Raw genomic sequence first — 15,234 nt, 5'->3', positions numbered from 1 at the left:
TGTTACAATAATACAAAAACCTATACGATCACTAAAGGTTTTCATAATTAGTGGAAATTGTAATTAATAAGCTTTATTAAACTACTTACGTCCGTTTTGATCACAAATTAGTTGGGATATATAAACGAAGAGAAAATCTAGTTTTATTGTATTTTATAGAAAAGAAAATCCACATAATGTTATTACAAAAGCTCAAAGTTTCAGTTCTTGACTCTTATTTGGTTTGATGTACTTTATTAAAAGGAAAATGAACAAAAATTTATTATTGACTGTACATATTTGGTTAAATAAAAACTGTAATTGTTAATTATTCTTCGAAAAAATATTGTTATTATTTTACCTTGCTGAATAAAAAGAGAATTTAATTAGTGTATTTATGTAAAGATTATAATAGCAGTAAGCATGGATTAGATATTTTCATTGTCTACAATAGAAATAGATTTGGTCTTAAGCAAATGTATATAGAAATGTTTTAAACAAAGTAAATTAAAAAGATTTTTATTATTTACAAAATTCTGATCTTTCAGTAGAATGATAAGCTAGAAAAAATAATTTATTGTCATTCGAAAAATATAAAAATGGTATCATCAGTGCGTAACCCAATTGTTTTATAGATGACACCAACTGCCGTCACAGGACAGTTAGTGTTGACGAAATTTATTTTAAATATGAAAAATGAGATATAATATTAAATTATTTGCAATCTCCAAACATCATACCCAGAAATTATTCCTATCTGATGTAAATTGTTTAATACTTTGATATTTTTAATACAATTTACCTTTTTATTTAATATATGTTATATTCAATTAACATTTGTTTAATTTTGATAATTAAAATAATTAGCATACGAGAACGTTTGTCATTCACTAACTTAAAATCTTGATCACAAAACTTTTAATAACATTTTTGAACCGTTCGTACATTAACTATATTTTCATTATGCACATCTACAATTATTTTTTTATCCTTTCAACCGTGTTTTTCTCTATAAAGAAATAAAATAACATAATTGCTCGAAAGTACAACTTTTTGTCAGACGTTTGTAAAACTGATTGAATTCAAACATATTTAACTAATCGTAATACTATCACGTTAAACTGAACATAGGAATATTAGCATTTGAATATTTATAAATATTGTATAGGTTTAAAACCACGTGTTGTACTTGAGAATACAACACTGCCACCATTTACCGTAGAAATTACTTTTTCTAATTAACTTATTAACATATTTTCAGGTATAAATATAAATTACTTCATAGGTGTAAATATTATAAGCATAAGGTAACGTAACTTTTTTATTTAATAAAAGTCATAATCGTACTAAATAATAATTTACAATATATACAGACAATAAATAATTGCTAATCTTTCAATTATATTAATTAACAATTATTAATGATAAACAATAATAACGATAATTTTTTCAATTATACTAATTAACAATTATTAATAATAAACTATAATAATATTCCCATTTGCTCATATATGTGCTCATAATTATGAAAATGGTCTAAGTTGTATATCTTTTGTTTCAAGATATTTAAAGGATTACATTTTAACACTTAATGAATTCTATATAATATGGTAATAACAAACACTATCTAGTGGTTCATTTTTGACAATATCGTGAAAATTACATTGAATTAATTTAGTTTAAAATAATGTGGTGTGAAATAATTAATAAACTCATTTCTTTTAAATTTTGACAGACCACTTTTATAATTATGAGCACACATATATATATATATATATATATATATATGATGATAGCGGCAGTTAACCCTCTGCAACCAAATATTTTGTTATGTTTAGAAAATAATATTATATATATAATACATATATAAAAGTTATTATTATAACTTATAGTATAATAATATCGTATTTAATATAAAACAAATATATATATATATATATATAAATTCATCTTTCGATTCATATACAGTACACTTTATACAGTTAGAAAATTCATTTTTGTTCCATATGCGTAAAAATGATTTTCAATTGTTTTATCGAATTCATCGCATATTACAAATCTCAAATTCTTATTCGATTGTACATTTTTTTCTTCTTTTATTATTAACTTATGTTGAGCATATCGTAAAAGTTGAACTCGATTAATCCAAGTCATTATTTGAATCTGCGTAAACAATTTGTTTGGAGCCATTTAATTGCCAATAATATTAGAACAATTTTCTCATAGATGTGTTAATAATAATGATATCAAACTAAGTCAACAAAAATAGAAAAAATTAATTTTTTTTAATTTTTAATCTATTTTACATTAACTCGTTCGATACTTCTGGTAACTACAGTCACCTAAAATTCGATGTTTATGGTGTATTACCAGTAACTTCATATAATAAAATGCATTAGATTCTAATATCCCATCTTTCAACTGCTTCGTGATAAAATGTAAATTCATGTTGATACTAGCCTATACAATGAAAGCATACTCGCGAATGACATAGCTGTATCGAAAGATTTAGAACTATTTATATTATAAAAGTCACAATTATATTGAAGAATAATTAACGGATATATAATTGCTAAGATAAATGACCATCTATTAAAAATAGATATGGCTATTTTTGTAAGCATTAACAAATTTACATTTTTACTTTCCTTGCAAATGTGCATTAAATTTTTGTATATATGAATAGTTTTCTTTTTTTAAATATTATTTTAAGTTATACTGTTTAAATCGAGGAACAGATATACTCAAAGAATATTAAAAACTTTGAATACTAAGTAACAATAAATTTTGTTTTTTAATGATAAAGTAATATAGAATATAAAATTAAAATATATAAGCGTATATCTGTGTAAAATAACATGACTTAATAGAGGGTTAACGTATGATGTATATTTATATATGCAAATATATAAATATATGCGTGTCAAGCATACCCACATACATACACACACACATGCATACATTATGCTTACTTACATTAAGCCAACAAAGCTTAATATCCAACATTATTTTTTAAATGTTTATGAGAATCAAGAGAACATTTAACAGTAGCATATACTTTAGAATGCTTTAAGTTACAATATTTATGGTGCTTTAACTGAAATTTTATCAAAATTTGTATTATAAAAGATTACTTGTATCAAGTCTACACAATTTGATGAAAAGAAAAAATATAATAGAAGCAGCATATTTTTGAAGCAATTACTAATTTTTATCGACGAGTAATAATTATTGAACGAGCACCAAGCAAATTGGTATCCATTGCTAATAATAATAATAATAATAATGATGTATACTACTTGATGAGAACAATGTTAATAAATATCAGTGCATAGTGTGATAAATTATATTCTTACGTATCGAAATACATTGAATATCTTTTAGTTAGTTATTGTTTTCTGTTTGACATAACGAAGATAAAATGTCTTCGTAATGTTGCATATTTGTTTCAAATGTTTCCAATTGTTTAGTAAGATCTCCGACTTGTTCCGCCAATGTTCTTTCCTCCATAAATGCTTGAAGCTGAGGTGCACTTTGACATGCACGATAAAAGGCTCCCAAATCGCTTTTGGTATTAGTAATAGCGAAAGGTGTTTTCTAAAAGAAATTTATTAAAGAAACATTAAGTTTACTTAAAATTTAAATTAAAATACTTATTAAAGATTTTAATTACCAAATCTACCATAATAAAATCATCATGTGCACTACTTCTTCTAGATTCATTCTGAGAATTAGGTTTCGATGTAGCGTTATCGTTTGACAATTTTTCATTGTTACCATTGTTACCATCTGTTGGTACACTTGTTGTTACATTTTTTGTATTCATTGTATCAGCGAGAGGACCAGGTGGTGGTGATGTTTGTTGAGGAGTTAACAAAGAACTAAATGGTACATCTGGTATTACTAAATCTCCTTCTTTAACCAAAGGTGGATTACTAGCGGCAAATGCTCCCATTTTTAAAGTATCGCTCAAAGATTTAGACTTTTCTTCGCTAAAAAACATATATAAAATTGTTATCTATATATATACACATGCACATATATAGAATCATATACATATATAACATATACATATATACATCTAATATCGTGTATATATATCCGGGATATGAATCATTCTATCAATTTCGATTGAGTAGTTTTCGTATTTAGACGTATTATAAATCACATTGTTAATTTTATATTTAAAAAGTAGAAAATATTATCTTATCGGCAAATTTAAAACTACAGTAGCTATTTATTCGGAAATTAATTTTAATTTGAATAAAAAAAAAAAGTAAGTGTTCGAACGATAGGTCGTCGTTTAAATGAATTTGATTCAATGGATCAAGCGGCACGGAAAAAACCATACATCTCGGAAAAAAATCGTAAAGAGAGAATTGCATTTGCCAAAGAACATGTTCATTGGACGTCAGAACAATGGTCTAAAGTAATTTTTACGGACAAGTCGAAGTTTAATCGATTGTATTCTGATGAAGAAACTTATATGGGACACTGCGTAGAGGAAGAATCTAAAAATATTTGTACGAAATCCACAGTCAAAGATGGTGAAGATTTTATCCTTGTTTGGGGTGCAATGAGTATTAATGGAACCAGTCCCATATATCGCATAGAAGAAACCATGAGCCGTCATATATATTTGAAGATACTTAAAAATTTGTTACTCCCATATGCTAGCAATCAAATGACAAATGATTGGATTTATCAGGCTAATAATGATTCGATACACATCGCTCGCAAAGTAAAACGATTTATAAAAAATCAAAATATTAAAAAAATGAAATGGCCATCACAGTCTTCGGATTTAAATCCGATCAAAATGTTATGGACCGATGTTGACAAATTCGTAAAACAACAAAAACCAAAAAACTTAGAAGAATTATACACTGTTATCCAAGATGGTTGGAAATCCATATCAAAAGAAAGATGCATTCAGTTAATACAATCTATGCCACAAAAATGTAGTGACGTTATAAAACAGGAAGGTTTACCAATTACATATTAACGTATAAAAATTTACAAATTAAATAAATATTGTAAAATATGAAAATTATTTATGTGTCCTTAAGTATGTGGCTGTTTAAAATATTACCACCAGAACTTAAACAATTTTTTTTCTTGTTAATATTAGAAAGTAAGTCAAAGTTTTGTGACTACTGTATGCAATAGTGTTTACACTTACTATATATGCAAGTGACTATCGTATAATTGTATCTATTTTTGTAATTTGTTAATAAAAATATAAATTTTTTAAGTGTCCGTAAGTAATATATGGCCGGTATTGTATATGTTACCGTTAAAGCGTGAAATCCGTTAATTCCTGAAATAACTATAACGACCAGTTAACGTAGCAAATTTCTCTGTGTACATTTAATATGTTGCCAAATGACTCGTTTACGATATCGAATGTTCATAAATAATGAAAATTAATTTAGATTAAAAAGGTTGATTTTATAAGATCCATGTTAGATATTTTTTACTCCTTTTGATAAGTACTATAATCTCTTTAAATATTAGACCCTTTTTCTATCACCCAGTATATCTAATTTAAAATACATATAAATAATAATTTATATCATACTTTTGCTGATAACGGGCATGACGTGGACTTAAATCTGAATGAAAATGATCACTCTTGAGCATAATCGAATCTCGTCCTGTATGAGTTGGAGAAATTGTCATTTTAGTCCTGTACAATACTGATAAATGAATGGTACCAACAGGAGTACAGAGTTGTCCTACTCGTACATGCTTGTAGTTGTCACCTAGAGTAAAAATAATTGACTAGTATAAATACATGAATTTATTTGAACAAACGTTATACAGGATGAGTCACTAACTTTTTGCTAGATAGCTCCGAAAATCATTGGATTCGGCTCAACAGTCGTTATCATAAAATAAGTACCAAAACATAGCATTGTATTTAAAAAAACAAACTTGACTTTTAAATCTCGGAAGCAACTACACTTAACAAAAAAAAACTGTGACTCACTCTGTATAGTGAGTATATATTAATATACAGGATGCCCCAGAATTTATCTGCAAACTGCAGTAGTATATTTTATAAGCGGAAATAAGAAAAAACAGTTACAGTAATCCCTTCATTTAATATATTAAGGAAGAGACATTTTCTTGCTAATCGTATCCAGGGACCAGGTATTTTTTTTGTATCAAATGTTTTTAAATTAGTTAAAATTTGTAAGTAATTAACAATCATTGTCAAGTAAAATATTTAATTTAATAATATATGAAAGATGAGAGATATATCTCGTCAAAGGTCGCTTACGATACATGTGCAGGATGAGATATATCGTCATTCGTCTGCAATGTGTTAAATTATAATCTGTTCCACGAAAACTGTGTGTAAATAAAACTATGAAAAGTCAGCATTTTTTTAATCGTGTGAATTGTGTGATTCATTCAATTTATACAATCAAGCAATGTTATTAATTTTCTCATCTTTTTTTTAATAATTTTATTAATAGTATCCCTTGTTGATGATATTATTTATTGATCTTACAAATTTTTTTATCTAACTAAATAAATGTTCATTATACAATTGCAGATAATTTAACATAGTTATGAATTACATTAAATTGGGGAATCCCGGAATTTGTTTTCACATAATGCATCGTGGTGACATCTGAGCTCTGATAGCTGAAACATGTTACGTTTGAGAGGTACAATCCAAGGTAAAAGTGCTGAAGATTTAAAATTTACGAATATCTACGTTTTACGGTATATTATGAAATAAATTAATTATGTCAAGCTAGAAAAAAATGTATAATTAAAAAAGAAAAAGAAAGGCTATATTACCAATAATGTTGAATTTAATAAGAAATGATAAATAATGTGAAAATAATTTTAAATAACTTTTAACAGTGAATATGCGCTGATTCTAACTTAACGGTAAAAATAATTTTCATGTAAATTTTTATCTATTCTGAATATCAAAGTATTAATAATGTTTAAATATTAATTATTAATAATATTAAATATTAATTATTCGACGTTCTGATAAATAGAAAAAACAAAACTACAAAACTATAGTCACATTTTTAGCTCCCAACTGATTATGAGTGCAGTATTACAGCATTTGTTATACACTAATTAATTTACCGAATAAAAACTTGTGCTTTTCGGATTGTTTATAATTTTTTTCTCAATAACTGTTTAGTGAATGTCAGTAAAACTATGCAAAATCGATTGAAAAATGTTCAAATTATATAAAATACAAATTTGGGACACTTGATAACTTTTGATCTTATATTATTTATCTGTTTAACTTGTTCTCTGTGAATCGCCAAAAGACCCCACATGCAAAATAACAATTATTTTAAATTGCAATAACTTTTAAACGACACAGTGGATCAATTAGCAAATATTTATTTTTGACTTAAATATTAAATAAAAAACATTCTCTTAGTAACATTTTGACATACCTCTTAAACATTCTTAAAACAAATCCGCGTAAACGGAAACCACATAAATGGAGGGAATACTGTATTTGAAGTTCAGTTAGAAACGCTTTTTTACAGAATTATAAACAAATGAAATTAAAAATAAATTATATAATGTAATAAGTTATATATATAATTGAATCAATATAATTTTTTAATTGACCAATAAGCAGGTCATTAAACATATATATACAAATATCAAATCGAAATTCATGTTGAAAGTTTTATCGAGTTGAATATGGATTATTGTGGACCGATACATGACTATTATGAGAATTGAATATGCTCTGTCTTGTAAAAGTCATTTCGTTAATTCATAATATCCTTGATTAAAAAAAAAATTGTCCCTTTCTACTGCATTCACATACCAATTATAAAATTCGATTTGTTTCTGGTTCTATGTCGGAAATAATTCTTGAACAGCTGAATAATAATAAGCTAGTCTTTGTTTTGGCTTACAACCATCTTCAATTCGTGTTTCATAATATCTATAGTTAAGATGAAGCACGTCAAATCTTTTATGTAGGAATATTATTAACAAAGTTTAAGATTCTTTCAGAGTGTCGTTGATATCCCAAGGCTAAACGAACAATATGATATTCACTGCTAGGTTGAAATGAACACAAATTGTATAATTGGAAATAGTTATTAATAAATACAGAGTGATATGGTACTATTAATTTAGGAAATCTACTGTTACCTATTTCAATTTTATTTGTTTTTAATTTTGTAATAAAGCGTTTTTAATCAAATTTCAAATAACATTATTTTTTCTTATTTCCACTTGTAAAATATACTCTTACAGTTTAGCCGGTATACTTTGAGATACACCCTGTATCTGCTTAATTCTTTTTTAACATTGTACTAATGTAAAAAGAAACTGTATAAAAAAAAGTAATTAAAACTTAACAATATAAGTTTTGAGATATATATACAGAAATAATCAAACCAGTTATCTGAATAATTTCTACAATGTTAGCGATAGGAAACAATTTTTCAAATAAAAGTTCTTCATTATCAAGGAACGAGTTACGTAACGAGAAGAACTTAATAATAAGACCATTAATATTCTATTTAAGAAATATATTGATTCGTTTTATTTATACAATATTATAATAAATTGTAATTTTCCTACTTTTTAATGTCTACAATCTTAAAATATAGATGATCATTAAATTTGTCTTGAAAAATGCTACAATTGTAAGAGATGAATTATTTAACAAAAATATACAAAATGATGACGACCTCTAAATCTTTCATATACTTCCACCCGAGAGAAAATATTCTCCATAATATGAATGGTCCCCATAATATGAATATGAATCCTTTAATAATAAACAACTATTACTTCAAACATTTTTTCCTTTTACTAATATTGTAGAAATTATTCGAGTGATCAGTCTTAACTGATTCACCCTGCAGACATATTTGCATACAATACGTACATTTAACAGTAAAATCAGATTCATAAATATTTTAATTACTAATTTAAAATACAATAAGTAACGTGTATGTATAATAAAAAGAAAGAATAAAAAAACTTAAAATAAAAAATAATAGAAGTAACATTTAGCAATTATTCTTCGTTACTTGATAATAATTCTAATTAAAATATATAGCAAATAAATAAATAAATAAAATAAAATGAAATGAAATAAAAAAGATAATTTTTTCTTCTCGAATCGCGTTATTTCAAAACCATATAAAAAGATATGTAAAAGAAAAGTTAAGTGTACATGTATGAATATAAATACCTAAAGTATGTAGTTGAGGTTCCCCCATATAAATATTGTAACAAATAACATAAGAATCTGGTCCTTGTCTGCGACTTAATTTATAAGCTGGAGTAACCCTCGAGACAGAGAGTAATGATTTAAGTAAAATACCCATCCTGTTGTAGACTGTATATGTTACTCTTACTGTAGGATCACTGTGTTCTGGTAGAACACCTAAACACCATGTTTCCAAAACCATTGTATCACCTTCTACAGTTCTTAAAGATATTTCTATACAGAGTGGTATCGTAGAACTTGCTATATCACTGTTTAGTGCTCTCTTAGCATCTGCTAAGGCATCCGGTAAATCTTGAACTGCTAAATTGAACTATAAAATTGAAAACCATTATCATATAAATATATTATTTATATCAAAAAATTATAATAAAAAGCATGTAGTTATTTAGCTATTTGCGAATGAATGACGCACGTAGTATTCAATGTGAATTAACAACGTATACGATTAGTTAATATACGCATCTAGTTTATTATTGCATTTTAAAGTTAAATCAATATTTATTAAAAAATAATAATTAATATTTATATATACACTTTACAAATATACAATTTAAATAAAGTGTATATTTAAACTTGTTTTTATCAAAACAAGTAAAACATGTCATATAAACATATATCCGATATACTTTAATATTCGAATTATGGATGATTCAAAAAAATATTCTAAATATGAATGGATTGGATCCTATGAATGGATTAAAACCAAGAACCGTAATTGTTATAATTAAAATGAAAAAAAAGTTGTAGTATAATAATGATTTTTTCGATTGAAATGATTTCTAACAAATGATCAAACAAAATTGTTCATTATCAATATTCATTATTGATAAGAGAAATTTATTTCAATTGGCCATAATAATTATCAATGGGGAAAATATGTTTTGATCGCTACTAACGGTTATCAATAAGCAAGATTCTATTTCGTAACAATTATCAATGAGGGAAATGTATTTTTAGTTGCTTATAATAGTTATCGATAAAAGGAATTTTGTTTACATCATTCATAATGGTTATCGTTGAGGAAAATTTATTTTCAATTATTCATAAAAGTTATTAATAAAGAACTTTATTTCGAGCACTTATAACAGTTATTGATGACAAATGTATTGTTTTGACTGTACTTCCTTTATTCAGAACGATGAAATACCATTCAATTTAAGAAACGTTAAATGTTTTAATTTTTCTAGATATAAATTCCAATGCAAATCATTTACGATAATCTTCAACAAAACAAAATCATTGCAGTCAAATACAAAATAATATAATACTACACTATTCTAGTCAACCGCGAAATACAGTTTCCGCCATCAATAGTTATTAAGAGTTACCGAAATAAATTCGTTTAATCGATAACTAATATGTGTGTTGAAAATAGGATTCCGAGTCATTTATAGTAATTATGAGCAATTAAAATATAACTTTTTTATTAATAATTATCAAGAATGACCTAAGTTATTTACACTAAATAAAGTCACTGATAACTGTTAGGAGTAAACAAAATTAAATTTTTTTCATCAATAATAATTATGGGTAAAAAAACAAATTTTATCATACATACAAATTATTATTTACAAACAAAACAATAAAAATTAGTATTTTAAAAATTATGTGTTCCCTTTCTTTAATTTTCTATAATTAATAACTACTAACATTATTGTAAAGGATGAACAACATTTGTTAAAGATTTTTTCCGTAAACATTTTTTAAATAACTTGTAGCTTGTTTTGAGATAGGAAATGGCCATTTCGAACATTTTCTTTAACACTAAGCCTACTGATTCTTCATGTATATTTATTCTTACCGTGAGTGGTCAAATTATTACTTCCAAAAAATATATATCTTAATATAGAATGAGATTTTAACCAATCGTATAGTGAACAATATATTTTCTTTTATTTAGATATGAATAATGTACATTTGATGCGTCTTCACCAGATTTTTACAAATTACAGAACGCAGTTATTTGACTACGCGTAGTAGATTTAATATTAATCATTCGTAACTCAAAAACTAAAATATATCGGCCATATATGTTCATATGATATTTTAAAAAATTATTTTAGTGTATAAATATACTCTCTGAAATATTAACATGCTTTTATAAAATACCTTGTATATAAGTGCTAGTTCAATTAAAAGATAAAGAAATGGCAATGAAAAAATGGGAATGCAGGCAATCATACTAAACAAAATTATGACCAAAAAAAATTCTAGAAAATAGATTCATATGGTTTAATCAGAAGTGGCCAAACTATAATGCATAATTTCAAATGGCACAAGTAAACGCTGTAACTAAATTCATCTTCATATTTTCTGGTATACATTAATTAATTTAATTGCATAATTGAATTATCCCTATTTTTCCCTTAAGCGAAGCAGATCCAATCCCTATTACTGTTTTCCAACTCCAATTATGAACGTAAGAAGATAGAAAAATTTCTTGAGTTGTATTACGCATCTGAATTCTTATGTTCAAATAAATAACACATGGTATGTAAAAGGTTGGCCATTTCTGGTTTAACCTTTTCGACACAGCTATGTTGTTCGCAAGTACTCTTCCACTGTACAGATACTTGCATTGCAAATAATGTACTATTGTATAGGTCAGTTACAACGTAAACATAAATTTAATTGCAAAGTTTTGCAATTTAGATTTAAAAAATTATAACCTTATGCCAAATATATATGGTTGACTATAGTTACGAGTAGAACACACAATGAACGTACAATGTTGGATGACTATACGTTTAAGTGTATCGCAATTAAAATATAAAGAGAATGTAATAAAAAAGAAAATAAGAATTTAAATACTCATACTAAAAACAATTATGATCGCAAAGAGTTCTTAAAAAAAGATCCGGATGATTTAAACAAATCTTGCACGTAGAACCATATGCAAGCTATTCACAAGCCAAAACGATTAATTCAACTTTTCATATTTAAAATAAACAATTAATTTAATTACATTAAACAAAAACAATCTTGATAGTAGTTCGATACAAAATTATATAACAATGTATATTACTTTATTAATTTTTTTTTATACTTTTTTGTTTAGCGGAGTTGATGGACTTGGCAAATAAATAGCTCGTGTACAAATATACATTAAATTAAAAGATAATGAAAATATAATAAACCGAATGTGAATATGGATTATAAGAACTTACCCAATCGGTTCCCTTTGAATTTGGTTTACATTTTGTACACACTTTTTCTCCAGACCTAGATTGTACGATGATTTGAGCAGCTTTTAACGCCAGAAATTTGATAAACTTATCCAAGTCTTTCTTATCCTGCATACTTAATTTTAATGTTGACATGTTAATGTTAAACTGTCCATACGTATTTCTAGAAAATTAAAAATAATGAAACAGAAAAACCTTTTTGCAATCATCATTTGGTACATACGAAGGTAGTAATTCATGTTATCACCACCGTTTATCAAAAAACTTCTAGTTGATCATTTTCTTTCGTTATTTTATATTCTATATTTTTATATTGTATTGAACAAGAAAAGAAAAAAACTGAAATGCTTTAATCGGTAATTAGTTTTTTTTTTAATAATGATTTATTAACAATATTGAAATCACATTTCACTAACGTTTCCTAAATTGCTATGATTTACACTACAAATTATTCACGTAATAAAAATAATATTTAGATTTACGTCGAACATCACTATTATTAACCTCTTTAGTTTTTAAATATTTCTACAATTTATCTTCACAGATATTTTGTTCACCCTGACCGTTGATCGATCACATTGCTTGGTAAAGTTGACTTAACGCGACAACGTGTACGTAAATTTCGTTAAATGAAATAAAACTATTCACTATATCTTAGCCGAATTAATTATAACTGTGTAATTATTTTAATTTATTTGCATCAAATGAATATTTCCAATAATGACATGTACTAAAAACCTCAATGAAATTTACTATCCGATTATACTAGAAGTAACTTGATGATACGATTAAACCACTAAGTATATTTTTTATTTGATTGAAAATCTACTGTAAGATATTTTCTAATAACAAACTTGATTTCCATGAAAAATATATTTTTTTCATTAGTTATTTCTATGAAAATAAAGAGAGACACAGGTAATAGCCAATCAGAAATCAGTTAGGTTATATTATCGAATAACTTGACACGTAGCAAGCGACCAACAACATTGCTCCAGTTTATTGGTTGCAGCCGTGGAACTCAGCGCTCTCTACAGGATATTTCTATTAACTAAAGTAACCGCGAATTTTGACAGTTACAATTATTTCTTAAATAACTTATTTATCGTTTCATTATTCCTAATTTATTATATATAGTATCGCTTGATGAACGATTAATTTGAATAATTTTATTATAATTTACTGTTGACAGTAAAATTATATATATAAAATAAGAGGAAAAATTCTTAAATGGTATACCAGAATTTTTGATTACATAAGCGTACCACGTGCGTCATTGCGATGCTCATATTTTTTTTCTTTCATTGGCGATTACCCAACAAACGTTTTTTTAATGACACATTATTCCAGGATGAATCGTATTAAAATATTATTATAATACTTTACATAAATAGAACGATTACGAATTCCTTAATATTTATAGTTCCATTGCAGTTTAATTAAGTTAAAAAATCTGTATTGCTTAGAATCATGAAATAGCATGTAGATAGGAAAAATTGTACAGTGACACGTCATTGTACATTGATAATGAGTCAAGAACTTGTACAATGCATTGTCGCAATACGTTTGTTTAATCATCCTTCGTTAGTATTTCTTAGTATGGTATGCGAATGATACAAAAAACGTCTATAAATGTTACAACTGAGTTTGCTATAACGATGATCAAAGATTGAAAAATAGCTTAAGTTAATTTAATCTTTTAGAATTGTAACATCGTAAGATTCGAAGAAAGATAAGATGAGTTAACTTTTCACATAGAAACATTGATAATGCTTCGATCGTTTGTAAGAGGTCTTGTTTAAGGAAAAAAGCGAATAGGTTAAGAAGTAGGGGAATAATTTTTATGGTGGACTGTACGGTCACACCGCACAACGTGCCAACTGCAATGGAAATTTCCATCGGTCGCCGGCGTCTTGTAGACGCTTCGTTTAACTGCGCCTAAAAACCAGATTAACGTACGGCCGACGCTAACTATTTAAACATAGAGAGAGAACATTTCCAGGATTTAACACTTATTGACTTTTTTGTTTCAAGCTTTGAATTTATTCATTATTTATTTATCATACTGAAATCTTTCCATGCTTTATAGACATCGGGATTTACAAAGATTACGTGATATCATCAACGCTCATTATCTCGAATTTTACCATCTCGCAATAAACGGAAGTCAATTAAAGAATCGCACGAATATCAACTTCACGTTAAAAAGGAAAAGTACTTTTAACCTGGACTTCCCTAAAATAGAACATAAAAAAATAAACGACGTAAATAGAACTAGAGCGTAAAGAAAGTATAAATTAAGAAAGGAAAAAACCATTTTACTCTACAATAATTACAAAAAAAAAAGACGAAAAAAAACAGTAATCAATTTGAAACGTTGACAGGAATACAAATGGATGGGGATATTTAATTCGAGCATGTTATATAAATATATAAATACATAAATAAATAAATCAATGAATGAATGAATGAATCAATCAATCAATATTTCCGTCCTTGCTTCTTATTGGCTAACTTTCGATAGAATCGTATCAAAAAGTTGTTTCTAAAAGGATAGAACGAAATTGTAGAAGTTTGAAAATTTTGTAGCGTACTGTACAAAGGAGGGTTCGTTGGCGGGCCTCATGTGTCTGGTCCCCTCTTAGGGACAAGGAATCTTTTTCTCTCTCATTCTTTCTTTCTCATTTCCCCTTCTTTCCCCTAACTCTAACCATCTCACTCATTCACTCAATGTGTTTCTCTTTCCCTCCACAAGACCTTTTTGCCGGTTCATGCTTGCAAGGCGCACACATTCCTGCTAGACACACATGTATAACA

At 26.5% G+C, this 15,234-nt stretch overlaps 1 protein-coding gene across 8 annotated transcripts; it reads right to left on the bottom strand.

Moving 5' to 3' along the window:
• Positions 1-2,073: 2,073 nt before the first annotated feature.
• Positions 2,074-13,234, bottom strand: LOC122513402 (autophagy-related protein 13 homolog). 8 transcript variants are annotated; one of them, XM_043629732.1, is made up of 6 exons: positions 12,834-13,234; positions 12,400-12,580; positions 9,194-9,542; positions 5,561-5,744; positions 3,653-3,971; positions 2,074-3,576 (listed from the first exon to the last, which is right to left on the bottom strand). In XM_043629732.1, the coding sequence occupies exons 2-6, from the start codon at positions 12,550-12,552 to the stop codon at positions 3,364-3,366; spliced, it is 1,218 nt and encodes a 405-aa protein (XP_043485667.1). In that variant the 5' UTR covers positions 12,553-12,580; positions 12,834-13,234; the 3' UTR covers positions 2,074-3,363. The 8 variants fall into 8 exon arrangements, with proteins under 8 accessions (XP_043485667.1, XP_043485668.1, XP_043485672.1 ...); XM_043629733.1 differs by having other exon boundaries at positions 12,922-13,234; XM_043629737.1 differs by having other exon boundaries at positions 12,400-12,532; positions 12,922-13,234.
• Positions 13,235-15,234: the final 2,000 nt, after the last annotated feature.

The sequence above is a fragment of the Polistes fuscatus genome, unplaced genomic scaffold (genome assembly GCF_010416935.1).
Source record: "Polistes fuscatus isolate 324 unplaced genomic scaffold, CU_Pfus_HIC Scaffold12, whole genome shotgun sequence".
Classification (NCBI taxonomy): Eukaryota; Metazoa; Arthropoda; class Insecta; order Hymenoptera; family Vespidae; genus Polistes; species Polistes fuscatus.
The sequence above is the reverse complement of the archived record's forward strand: the minus strand, read 5'-3'. Positions and strand labels throughout refer to the sequence as shown.